This window comes from Barbus barbus (genome assembly GCF_936440315.1).
Source record: "Barbus barbus genome assembly, chromosome: 35".
Lineage (NCBI taxonomy): Eukaryota > Metazoa > Chordata > Actinopteri > Cypriniformes > Cyprinidae > Barbus > Barbus barbus.
In genome coordinates, this window is record NC_136763.1 from 7,044,562 (window position 1) to 7,057,434 (window position 12,873).

General features: G+C 37.1%; 2 protein-coding genes across 2 annotated transcripts; one reads left to right on the forward strand and one right to left on the reverse strand.

Moving 5' to 3' along the window:
- Positions 1-1,831: 1,831 nt before the first annotated feature.
- Positions 1,832-5,073, reverse strand: fam43a (family with sequence similarity 43 member A). Its single transcript, XM_079394191.1, has one exon. It carries the CDS (start codon positions 4,887-4,889, stop codon positions 3,846-3,848), a length of 1,044 nt encoding a protein of 347 aa, XP_079250317.1. The 5' UTR covers positions 4,890-5,073; the 3' UTR covers positions 1,832-3,845.
- Positions 5,074-6,129: 1,056 nt separating this feature from the next.
- Positions 6,130-12,786, forward strand: lsg1 (large 60S subunit nuclear export GTPase 1). The gene is made up of 14 exons (XM_079393160.1): positions 6,130-6,543; positions 6,902-7,028; positions 7,519-7,639; positions 7,761-7,847; positions 7,937-8,023; positions 8,167-8,227; positions 8,326-8,502; positions 10,176-10,529; positions 10,616-10,717; positions 10,945-11,088; positions 11,268-11,391; positions 11,489-11,568; positions 11,664-11,837; positions 11,965-12,786. The coding sequence occupies exons 1-14, from the start codon at positions 6,442-6,444 to the stop codon at positions 12,142-12,144; spliced, it is 1,920 nt and encodes a 639-aa protein (XP_079249286.1). The 5' UTR covers positions 6,130-6,441; the 3' UTR covers positions 12,145-12,786.
- The last annotated feature ends 87 nt before the right edge of the window (positions 12,787-12,873 follow it).

The following is a 12,873-nucleotide window of genomic DNA, read 5'->3' on the forward strand; positions in this document are numbered from 1 at the left end:
TTCATGAGCTCTCTGAGACGATGCCACAGACTCATGAAAAGGTTGGCATGACAGGAACAGGATGTGAAAGACAAACTCTGTGACTACGTATGTATATATTGATGACACCCACACTAAAAGCATTGCGATGACAATTGTTTGCACTCTCACCTTGTTTTCGAAATAACAATATTGTTTGGAGCCCTCGGTGGTGAACATAAAGCTCTGACAGATGGAAAACACTCTCTATCTCTCCTTGAAATTAGATTGTGGGTGGAAAATCTGTTGATCCTCACCAAATTTCCAAAATCATGCTAATTGTTTTCTCTGTGTAAAAGCAGCCTTTATATTACAAGTTGGACCTTTTGATGAATTTATCTTTGAATATGTTTTTTTTTTTTTTTTATGTATGTATATAAATAAATAAAAGGATAGAACTTTTTTTTTGTCTAATGACAGTAATGATGGAACTTATGACTAGTTGTTTTTGGGAAACTTATCCCTGTATAGACACAAACCTAGTCTTTATAAATAAAAAAGGACAACATTTTTTGTTTTGTTTAGTATTTTTGTTGTTGTTCTTGTTTCTGTCATGTTGTAATGGTTTCTGTTTAATTATTTTAGATTTATTTGTCTGTTATTTTGTATTTTTAAAGCCCTTTTCTGTATACAAACCTAGTGTTTATAAACATGTTTTCTATTTTTGTGAGTGAGGAGTGAGTGAGTGAAGTGACATACGGTGACCCATACTCGGCATTCGTGCTCTGCATTTAACCCATCCAACGTGCACACACACAGCAGTGAACACACACACACACCGTGAACACACACCCGGAGCAGTGGGCAGCCATTTATGCTGCAGCGCCCGGGGAGCAGTTGGGGGTTCGGTGCCTTGCTCAAGGGCACCTCAGTCGTGGTATTGAGGGTGGAGAGAGCGCTGGACATTCACTCCCCCCACCTACAATCCCTGCCGGCCCGAGACTCAAACCCACAACCTTTGGATTACGAGTCCGACTATCTAACCATTAGGCTAACCACTCTCTTCCAGGGAATCCTGTGTGTTTGTGTGTGAGAGATAGCAAGCGAGAGGGAGACTGTGGGAGAGTTGTTCTTTTCTTAGACAGGTGTAACAGGAGACTAACCTGTGTGACTGCATGGCTTTAAACAACAGCATGCATTATTTAAAATCATATTGCTTTCAATGGCCATGCCAAACCCTGTCTCAGCAGAAAAACTATAGTGATGCAACACCACACACAAAAAAAGTACAAAACACCATCCTGCAGAATTCCCTTGCGGGGGCAGAAATCAAGATTTTAACATTTGCCTCTCGCTATTTATTTAGTTAATCAACATTATGATGCATTCCAATAATGCACTTTCTTTCATTTAATTTCACGCATGAGCCATTAAATCAATTAGGCACTTTTCTATTAGAGCACCAGAGACAAAGTTCACTTCAAGATGGATTTTACATTAATGAAAAATGGGGGAGTTTGACTTTAAACATTAAACTTTCTACACTGAATTTTTTTGTTAAATTGAAGGATCACATTAAAAAGGTGCATCTTTTTTGCACACTTAAAACACAAATCATTGCGTACAAAGCTTGCTTAATATATTTCAAACAACTGCAAGATCTATTTTTGATAACTGGAAGAACCAAATTATCCTTATTCATTTTTTAATAAAGCTCATTTCGTAAATGCATTCATGACCTACATCGTTTATGAAGTATGCTAGTATATCTGTTAATGCATCTGCAATTGAATGTACATTTTGAGAATTATATGCAATAAGCTCCATAAAGGAAGTACCAGCATAGAAGCTGAAATGCATTTTATTTGATAGGTAATAGGGTATAGGTTTCCATGCTACATTATATTACATACAGGCTCTTTTTAGCATGCCCATTTATTGTTCTGCACTATGCAGTGTTACATATGCATATGGACGTTTTTGATGGTGAATCCCATGGAGGTGGGAAACTGAGAGCAAAGGATGAATTGAACTGCTTTGACTGCTGAAATTTTAAGAGCATATTATGATGTCTAATAAGGAACTAGGCTTGTTTCTCAACCCTGATTAAATTCAGTGACAGTTCATTGGTCTAATGATGAGTTTAGCATATGAAATTGTTCATTTATAGATTCTGCTTGTGCTTTTCTTCTCGGTCATAATTTTTCACTTGTTTACAATTGCAGAACTGAAAGGAGGCCACAGACCATGTACAGTAATAAAAAGCTGCTAGTTTATGCCACTACTTCTGTAGGAAGTGACAGCTACCAGTATTATTAACACTCTCACCGCAGGGAATGTGCAGCTCCCCCTCGAGTGGCAATGGAAAACGTGCCAGCTATTGTGAGATTCTGAAGGGAACGTAATATGGTGCCTGAAAGCGCACTCGAGAGCAAGACAGGTAAATGAGATGGCAAATTTAAGCCTGTTTGGAAGTTCAGGTTACCATTGTGCTGGACTGAAAAATCTAATTTCATAATTTACCGGCTTAAATGTTTCATTATGCTATATTATCACCAAATCTTTGGATTCAGTCTTCTTGTCAATTTGTTTTATTTCAATTAGCACAGGTTTAAAATTTATTTTTGGAACAGATTGATTGTAGGCCTGAGTTTGTGCACCTCAGTTTTTGAGTGAACACTGCCAAAATGATCTGATCAACGAGGCCTATGACCAATGAGTTCCAAAAAGAAATTAAACCTGTGCTAAGTGAAAGAAAACAAGTTGACAAATAGTCACAAGTGTAACAAGGTGGGAACAAAAACTATTAAAATATTGCTATACCCTGTGAGCAAAGTCAGTAAGTTTTAGTCCAATGCAGTAACAAGAAAATCCTCTCTCGGTCAAAATGACCATCAGTCAAAAACAACTCTACTTGCCTATAGCTAACATTGCAGATAATGTTCGACCTCGATGTACATTTTACAATTTTATTGGTGCTCATAGAAACAAACCACATTGTTTAAAAAATAATGCATTTTGTTTACACATTATGTATTTAATATATACATCTCTGTACATGAGGAAAATTCTCTTTTGCACAGCAAAGATAAAACATTTATGTCTGCAAGAACATATATAGCAAAACAATATTATGCACATAAATAATAGCATAATACGTGTTTGAATTCCACCACAGTGCAAAAATAAAAAAGGGGGGAAAATACAAATGGAGCATCCTGAAAGGAAAGCAGTTTTGTAACTCATTGTTCAGTTAGTTTAGACATCACTTCTTTCAAAAGAAAGAAAGAAAGATACATATTTCAGGACTGTTACTTTTCTTAATGAAAAAAAAAAGAAAGAAAGAAAAAGAGAAACAGAAAAAAGCATTTCCTTGAGGAAAACGTATTAGGTAAACAAGATCATTCCTAAAACCTCTTACACCATCGAGAGGTTAAGCAGAGACTGTAAGCGTCTTATTGTGCAGAGCAACTCTGGTGCTTCCATCCAGACCCCTAATGAGGGATTATTGTGCTAGTGTCTGTTAAGTCCACAAACATCTCCATGGCTTGGGTCTCAAAACCTAATGAGCTGCCTACCTAGACATCATGTTGTGGGCACTCTGAATCAGCTGAACTCAAAAGTTTGCATTACATTGGTCTTTCCAGCCATTTGAGGTTATCGTTACTTTGATTTTACTTAAGGCAGCAATCAAATTTTGATAAACTTTTTTTTTCTACAGAGAGCAGCAGTTTTGGCCCTAACTTGATGTAGGCAGCTTGCTAGGTTTTAAAACACATCCCGTGAATCCTAACGTTGCGCTTTCAAGTCAAATGGATGAAATGGCACATTTGTGCACTCAAACGCCTTTCTTCTTTACCATCGTGTCTTTATATATTCAAGACAAGTCAGCCGACTTCTTGCACTTTCCCATCCACAGTGCCATTGGCAAGAGAAACGGTCTCTTGGTTGCTGTCTATGGAAGACTCGCTGCCTGTGCTCTCCCCAGACAGCAGGCGAGTCACCCTCAAATCGGCTTTTAGCGTCTGCACGTCGTTCCCTATACTCATGGAGCCCAAGTCATTGATAATCTGGCACAGTTCTTGCTTGCCGTTGGCCACGCAGTCGCTGCCGGTGTCCAGAATATCCTCGCACTCAAAGTGCATGGCTTTCTCCTCCTCCTCCTCCCCGATCTGGTCTTCCGTGATGGAGCCCAGCTTGGGTGCGCTCCTGCTGCGCTCCACCGGGGGCTTGTAGTAACACTGTCCGTTTAGCAGCTTCCTCAGGGGCACCAGGGGGATCGTTTGCTCCCCGATCAGCTGCTGTTGTTGGTGCCTGGCGTCGTCCCTTCTTTTGAGTCTTTTAAACTCGGCCAGCGCTGTCGCGGAGGTCTGGTAGAGGAGCAGCGCCATGGCCTTCGCCTTCTCCGGCTTGGACACCAGCACGGCGTGGCAGCGCAGCATCACCGCCTTGTGCTTCATCTCGTGCCGGTAGATCCAGGCGAAGATCTTGGGGAGCCGCGGGTCTGCGACACAGTAGGTGATCCTGTGCAATAAATACAGGTGTCCTGGTCTCTTCGTCTTTTCGTCGACGTGGACCATGCGGATGCCCTGCGAGCTGATGGTCAGCTTCATCTTGGTGCCGTTCTTGCCCATCTCGCTCTTGCCCCAGATCTTACTGACGGCCACGTCTGTGCATCCATCCCCCTTGGACTGGAAGGTGGTGGCATTCCCCAGGTACAAGACCGTGTACGTAGGGTCCTCGCTGGTGATTTTCACCTTTTTCCTCTTGGATTTGAACATGCTCCCGACTCTGTTGAGTGCGCTTTCTGGGCAGGATTTGGCGAAGGAGGTGAGCGCGGAGTAGTTGAGGCTCACGGCATAGCCTTTCTGCTTGGACTGCTGCTTGTCTTCCTCGATCAGCTCGAACTTGTTCTTCTTCCAAGGCAACATAATGGTCGTGTTGAGGAAAGTGAAGCTACTCTAGTAATTCTATTACGCCTAATTTCTACCGCGAAACAGGTTCTTGTCATCTATCGGCTTACTTTAAGTCATTTTCAAAGTTGCAGACCACTTCATAGACCTGTGAGCGGAGGAGTGCCGCGTCTGACGCTAGAGCTGCAGCATAGCTAGAAAACACTCTGAACAGAACAAGCGTGCAACAGAGAATTATATACCGGGACGAACCAACTCAGCCTCACGGAGGGGGCGACAGAGTGAGGACGATACCAAATACTGGGCTTAAAACTCTGGGATTCTGCGCTCAGCTGTTGCTCATCTTTCCATTTATTTATTTATGAAGGATATTCATTTATTTGTTTTAAGTGTTTCATATCGGCCTATTTGTTTTCATTTATGTACAGACTTATGCGCATGTCAACAAGTAAAGACATGATTTAACTTTGATAAGTTTGGGGCCAATACAATGTTTTTCATAGCAAATTTAATATTTACTGATTTCAATGTGAAAAAAAGCACATTGCCTTCTTTGAATTTATATAACGTTAAAATGTAATAGAGCATGTAATACAAAAAGTAATGCAACCCTGTACAACCATGATATGATATGTAACAATAACACTATTTATTTATTATTTAAATATTACACTTAATAATAATAATATATAACTATACTATATTAATAATTATATAATTAATAATAATAATAATCTTGTATAATTATTAATTAAATGACTTTTTAAGCATGCAACCTAACCTATAATATATTTATTATTATTATTATTACTACAGGTTAATTATAGGTTATATTACAAGTCTTAAATATGCCATTATTAATAATTATATAATTAATCATAATTAATAACTATATTAATAATCATATAATTATTAATAATAATATTGTATAGTTGTTAAATAAATAATGATTTTTAAGCATGCAAACTATATTTATTATTATTATTATAGGTTATATTACAAGTCTTATTATTATTATTAATAATAATGATTATTTAATATAATAATAACAATAATGTATAATTAATCATTAAATATTTATATTACTAAATGTGTTATAATTATTGTCCCTCGGCTGCTAGAGAGGCATGGAGCAAGAAGAAGGGTTTGGGCGAATCTGAAACTTGTTATGTGATGCCTTCTGCTGGGGACACAGTGCAAGGGAACAGTCTTCTACATCCGGAACTTTTTAAGTGCTTTGCTTTTCCTCGGACATATTATAGTGAGACACCTGGGACAAACCAAACGTTTAGTGACGATTTGTCTTTTCGCTTTTTGTCTCAGTCAGTTCTATCAGCCTTTAAACTGTAAACACTGTAAAACTGTAGGGCTGGACTACAATTAACGAACCTGAACGGACATTCATTATATTTGGTATCTAAACGTATCAAGGCTCTGAAAAAGTGGTTCCTCTCATAAACCATTCCGTGTGACTTCCTTCCTCTGCCATAACAAACATGTCACGTGCGTGAAGTTCTGTCCACGAACAGACACATTTATATTACGATTTAACCGTGTAAAACTATATAAGATGGGAAAGAAGAAGACTCACGGAGAGGGTTCGGGGTTGGGGAGAGCTTTAATCAAGGAGAGACTGAACGCAGGCCGTGGATACAGGAGAAATGACACATGGGTGAGGAATTAGCGCTATGAGTCTAATCCTAAAGTGTGTACTTTTTCTTTCACGTGTACCAGAATATTGCAGAGGTAATATGGCGCATTTATAAAATAAGATCAGAAGATACACCTTAATACTTTGTCACATATACTAAAAAAAACAAACAAACATACGAAACGTGTGACATAGAACCAAGTTCAGCAACAAATCATTTAAAATGATTGTTTTTCCAGTCAACACACAATATCAGTAAACCAAAAAACAAAGATGCAGACCATAAATGTTTTCTTTATGCAAGAGGGAAACAGTTGGAGTGTTAACGTGATTCAGTGGATGTAAATGTGATGTATACTAATAGTTTTATGTCTTTTAGCTTCACACCAGTGAGCTGAATGATGGATATGATTGGGGTCGACTCAACCTACAGTCTGTCACCGAGCAGAGCTCTCTGGACGACTTTCTGGCCACCGCTGAACTTGCTGGAACTGAATTTGTTGCAGGTAGGTGTTGATTATATCTCTAGATAATATTTCTAGGAATCAAGGTTATTATTGATAACCAAAACAATTAGAAATATATTTATTAATTACAGTGAATCTGAAATGAAATAACATATGCAAAGAATAATAGAATTAAATTATTTGAAAAACTTAAACTAAACAAAAATGAGAAATGTTGCCTTGGCAAGTAACTAAAATAAGGTTCATGTGAAGCACTAAAATTACTGGAAATAAATTAAAACTAAAAGAAATTAAACACAAATACTAATATATATATATATATATATATATATATATATATATATATATATATATATATATGATTAATAAAAATGACAAAAGTACTTAAAATTGCAAAAATTTAACAAAAATGAAAACTGAATATATCAAAATATAAACACATTAAAAATATTTATGAAAAATAGAATAGTATATTAAAAAAACACTGCTAGGAACAGAATAATAAATGTGTTTTTGTTTGTTTTTGCAGAGAAGCTGAACATAAAATTTGTCCCAGCTGAAGCGAGGGCCGGCTTGATTTCTGCCGAGGAGTCCACACGACTGAAGAAACTCCATGAGGACAACAAACAGCTCTTACGAATTCCCCGAAGGTATGTTGTTTTGCAATTAAATGTGAGTTCTATAAACCTGTATGAAAGTTCCATTGATCTGTTGTAGATACACAATTATGCAAAAGCTAATTTATTCAGCATTGTGTTTTTTCCACCGCAGGCCTCCTTGGGATGAGAGCACAAGCCCTGAGGTTCTGCAGCAAAACGAGAGGGACAGTTTCCTTATCTGGAGAAGAGAACTGGCTCGGTGAATGTTTGATCAATTTAGTCCTTACACTAGCAAATCCAATTCTGTAACAGCATAGTGTTTGTGAGCAAATGCAATTTCTGTGATAGGTTGGAAGAGGAACAGAAGTTGATTCTTACCCCTTTTGAGAGGAATCTTGATTTCTGGAGACAACTCTGGAGAGTTATTGAGAGAAGGTGAGCTTTTGTTTACCTTTTTAATACAATGGAGGTTTCATTTGTGCTCTTCACTATCAAATCACACTTTGATGTAGGAATGATGGTTTCTTAGAATACTATTTATTTATTTATTATATATATATTTTTTGCTTTATCCTCAGTGATGTTGTGGTTCAAATCGTTGATGCCAGAAACCCGCTTCTCTTCCGCTGTCCAGATCTTGTAAGTAACTGAGACATCTGACCTAAACAATTATACTCATAACTCTTTTTTTTTTTTTTTTTTTTTATAAATCATGCTATAATTTTTGTCTCTGTCAGGAAAAATATGTAAAAGAGGTCTCAGTTCACAAAGTAAACATGCTTCTTCTGAACAAAGCCGACCTGCTCACTAGAGAACAACGGCGAGATTGGGCCCGATACTTCCAGAAAGAGGGGATCAGAGCAGTGTTCTGGTCTGCTTTAGCTGAGGCACAACGACTCGAGGCGGAGGAGAAGGTAATGTATGGAGCTGATCTGCAGTGATGCACTAAAGGTTATTTTAGGTGTTGTTAGTAGGATTGAATTGGGGCTTTGCAATTTTCAGGTATGAAAAAATGTAAAGGAAAAAACAAAAACAAGTGCCTATTCAATTTTTTTAAATGTTCTGTTCATTCAAGAATTTTGAAAAAAGTAATTACCAAATATTTTACAATTATTATGCAGCACAACTGTTTCCACATTGATTATAATACTACTAATAGTAAAATGTTTCTTGAGCAGCAAATCAGCTTATTTGTTTTCTGAAAGATCATGTGACTGGAGAAATGTAGGCTTTTCATCACAGGAATAAATTAAGTTCAAGTTTATTTGTATAGCGATACAAATTGTTGCAAAGCAGCTCTACAGGAAATTAAATTTCCACAATATAATTATATATTGCAGAATCTTAATATATTTAACTTATGGCAAAATTAGAATCTAGTTGTGGTTTCTTAATGAGAGGCTTAATAACCGCCAGCTTGAATGGTTTTGGGACGTGACCTAAAGATAACTGTGAGTTAATAATATTGAGAAGCGGTTCTTCTGCTACAGGTAACAACTCTTTCAGTAGTTTAGTGGGTACAGGATCTAATAAACACGTTGTTGGTTTAGATGACCTGATAAGTTTATTTAGCTTTTCCTGTCCTATAGTTGTAAAGCACTGCAGTTTTTCTTTGGGTGCGATGAATGAAGCTGAAATACTAGACACAGTAGAATATACATTTGATATTGTATTTCTGATGCTATCTATTTTATCAGTAAAGAAATTCATAAAGTCATTACTATTAAACTGTGAGGGAATATTTAGATCGGGCGGTGTTTGTTTATTTGTTAATCTAGCCACTGTGCTAAATAATAACCTTGGATTGTTTTGGTTATTATCTAGGAGTTTGTGGATATGCTCTGCCCTGGCAGCTTTTAGAGCCTGTCTATAGCTGGACATACTGTTTTTTGTATTGCATATTTGAATAAAATGAAAACTAAAAGAATTTCAAATCACATGACCATATTACATATAAGTTTCCAGCTGCTGAGGAGTTTGTGGTCGTCTTTGGCGTATTTTCCATTTAATGATGCACCAAATGTTCTCTATAGGTGAAATACATATAAATATATATTAAACTAGAAAACAATTATTTATAATACAACCCGAATTCCGGGAAATGTTGGGATGTTTTTTAAATGTGAATAAAATAAACTTTTTTGAGACCTGTAGCAGGCATCAAATTTGAAATGAGCTCATTTAGTGGATAAAAGTGTAACATTTCTCAGTTTAAACATTTATGTTCTCTATGTTCTATTGTGAATAAAATATTGGCTCATGTTATTAGAAAGTCTTTTAGTTATCATTTTATTCAAATGTAAAAAACGTCCCAACATTTCCGGAACTCGGGTTGTAACATATCACAATATCACACTGTTTGTACTTGTTCGTATGCATCAAATACATGCAGCCCTGTTGAGCATAAGAGAATTCTTTTAAAACCATATTTTGTTCTAGGTTTCAGTGAACATTTTTGTTTAATGATGCAAATTAATCTTTTTTTTCTTTTTTAAATGATTCATTATTTTCATAAGCATTGTTTTTTTTAAGGGAATCGAGTGCCTGTTTTCATTACTCTGTTTCTCCTCCATGTTTGGTGGTTAAGGGAGAAGAGCCGATGGACCAAGAGGATCAGAGTGATACAGAACAGGAAGCAACCTCCAAAAATGTCACAGATCTTCATGAGGAAAATAGCACTTCACCTAATGAAAAAGATGAGAGTGAGCAGGATGAAGAAGAGGAAAGTGAAGAAGGAAGAGTCTGTGTCGATGAGACAGAGTGGCAGACATGCTCTGAGGAATCAGGAGACGAAGATCATGCTGAGGAGAGACCAGAATCCACAACAGTTTCATCTTTCTACAACTCCAGCCGTTTGTTACGCAAAAATGAGCTGCTGGAAATATTTAAGTCTGTGCATTCTGGGCCGGCATGCAAAGATGGACAAATCACAGTTGGACTGGCGAGTTTAAATTACATTTCTACATTATATCAAACATTGTTACTTAAGAATTCATATTCATATTTAAACTGTAAACTCTCTTAAAGGTGGGATATCCTAATGTTGGAAAAAGCTCTACCATCAACACCATCCTGAGGAATAAGAAAGTCTCAGTTTCAGCTACACCTGGACACACAAAGCATTTTCAGGTGGGTGTTTTCTTATTAATGAACAATGGAGGTATTGAAAATTAATTCTTGACTTCTTTTCCACATTGTTTGCCCCTAATTCACTCTTAGGGACAAATTACATTATCTAGCTGTATACCAATAGCTATGAAGCTATCAGAGTCATGGATTTAGTCATTTGGAAATGTATGAACACATCTGTTTATTCTTGGGCTTTTATTGACTGTTGGTGTGTCCACATGTTTCAGACTCTGTTTGTTGATCCTGATCTCTGCCTGTGTGATTGTCCCGGACTGGTCATGCCTTCTTTTGTGTCCACCAAAGCCGAGATGATTTGCAGCGGGATCCTACCCATCGATCAGATTAGAGATCACGTTCCAGCCATCTCTTTGATAACCTTTTTAAACAGCAACGATCATGATAACTGTGTTTTTTGCTTTATCTTTTAACGCTATAGTTTGACGATGGATTTTTTTTGAGTCTCTTATGCTCTCCAAGACTGCTTTCATTTGATCAAAAATACAGTAGAAACAGAAATATTGTGAAATATTATTACCCTTAACCTAAATACGTATGTCAGACTATCCCTCGAACTGTGCTGGAGGGGACCTACGGAATCAACATCATCAGACCAAGAGAGGACGAGGATCCCGATCGACTCCCCACCCACGAGGAGCTGCTCATGGCATATGGATGTCAGTTCCATTTGCACAATGTACACTAAGGCATTTCACAGCACACTCAACCAACTCTGCTACAACTGACCAATCATAATCTATTCCCTTTATGCAGATATGAGAGGCTTCATGACAGCACACGGCCAGCCAGACCAATCAAGATCAGCCCGTTACGTTTTGAAAGACTATGTCTGTGTAAGTGCCTTTCGCTTGTCACTACCAGCTCTGAATTGTAGTTATGAGCATGGAGAATGGGAGATGTAAACCGCTTCCTACCTGATTTTCTGCAGGGTAAACTCCTTTACTGCCACCCTCCACCCCACATCAACCCTAAAGACTTCCAGCCTCAGCATGCCAGGTTTGCCAGGCAGAGTGGAGGAGTTGAACAGATTGCTAGCGATGCCGACAAACCCTCAAAAGTCAAACGCATAGAGAACACAGTGGATAAACATTTCTTTCATCAAGTGAGATTCAATTCTTGAATGGGTTTAATTTGGTACAGCGCCAGCCTGCACATTACATGGCTACTGAAAATGAAAAATTGATTTCAGTTTTGAAATTGAATCCCTCATAATCTGTCATTTTTCATAGGAAAATGTGCGAGCACTGACCAAGGGTGTGCAGATGGTGATGGGTTATAAGCCTGGAAGTGGTCCTGTTGGGCCTGGAAACGCAAACACAGAACAACAGACTGGGAAACCCTGGAAAAAACACGGTAACCAGAACAAGAAGGAGAAAGTGAGAAGACTCAACAAACATCTGGATGCATAATCCTTATACAAAGATGTTTATTGGATATACTCTTTAATGCAAAGACTTTAATTTCACCATGGCTTGTGTCTGGATGGGATTGATAAGTGCTGCTGGACCGATTCCCCTTTGTATGAAATATAATCACTCATAATAAGTTATCACTCTGTATTTTATCAGTGTATTGAATGAAGAGAGTAATGGACACTGACAAACGCTTATAAATGAAGATCTCCTTATGATATCCTTGAGTAATTTTGTTCTTTATTAAAATTGTGGATTCAATTTAGTAGAATATGTGGATGTCTAATAAAGCTGACAATGATAATATATTGACAGTTTCTCAGAGCAATCCTCTCAAACTTATAATTATGTTTTTTCATTTTCTCCAAACAGTAATGTTATTTAAATATGAGATAGTATGGAATTATCTGGTAATAGCCAAACGTTTGTAAATGACCTTTTTAAGGGAAAGATTTATGTTAATCTATAAGGGAACGTGTATATTTTGATGCAGAGATTTGTCATTAAATCTAGCAAGTTTCTTACAACATATTTAAGTATTTCATGCAGTTCATATGCATTTTACGCACACACATACATATATAATAAAAAAATTTAACTACAGATTTCTGAACTTATACACATTTTAATGTAAATAGGGATTTGCGAGTCACTTCTTTTTTTATTGCAGAAAAAGGTAACATTCAGATAAGAACACAAAAACATAAACGGACAAAAGAAAAAGTA

Excerpts from the sequence above, each read along its gene's own strand:
- fam43a (XM_079394191.1), bottom strand. The coding sequence starts at position 4,889 with ATGTTGCCTTGGAAGAAGAACAAGTTCGAGCTGATCGAGGAAGACAAG.
- lsg1 (XM_079393160.1), top strand. The coding sequence starts at position 6,442 with ATGGGAAAGAAGAAGACTCACGGAGAGGGTTCGGGGTTGGGGAGAGCT. Across the intron at positions 7,029-7,518 it reads TGGAACTGAATTTGTTGCAG|AGAAGCTGAACATAAAATTT; the intron begins GTAGGTGTTGAT and ends TTGTTTTTGCAG. Across the intron at positions 8,228-8,325 it reads TCTTCCGCTGTCCAGATCTT|GAAAAATATGTAAAAGAGGT; the intron begins GTAAGTAACTGA and ends TGTCTCTGTCAG.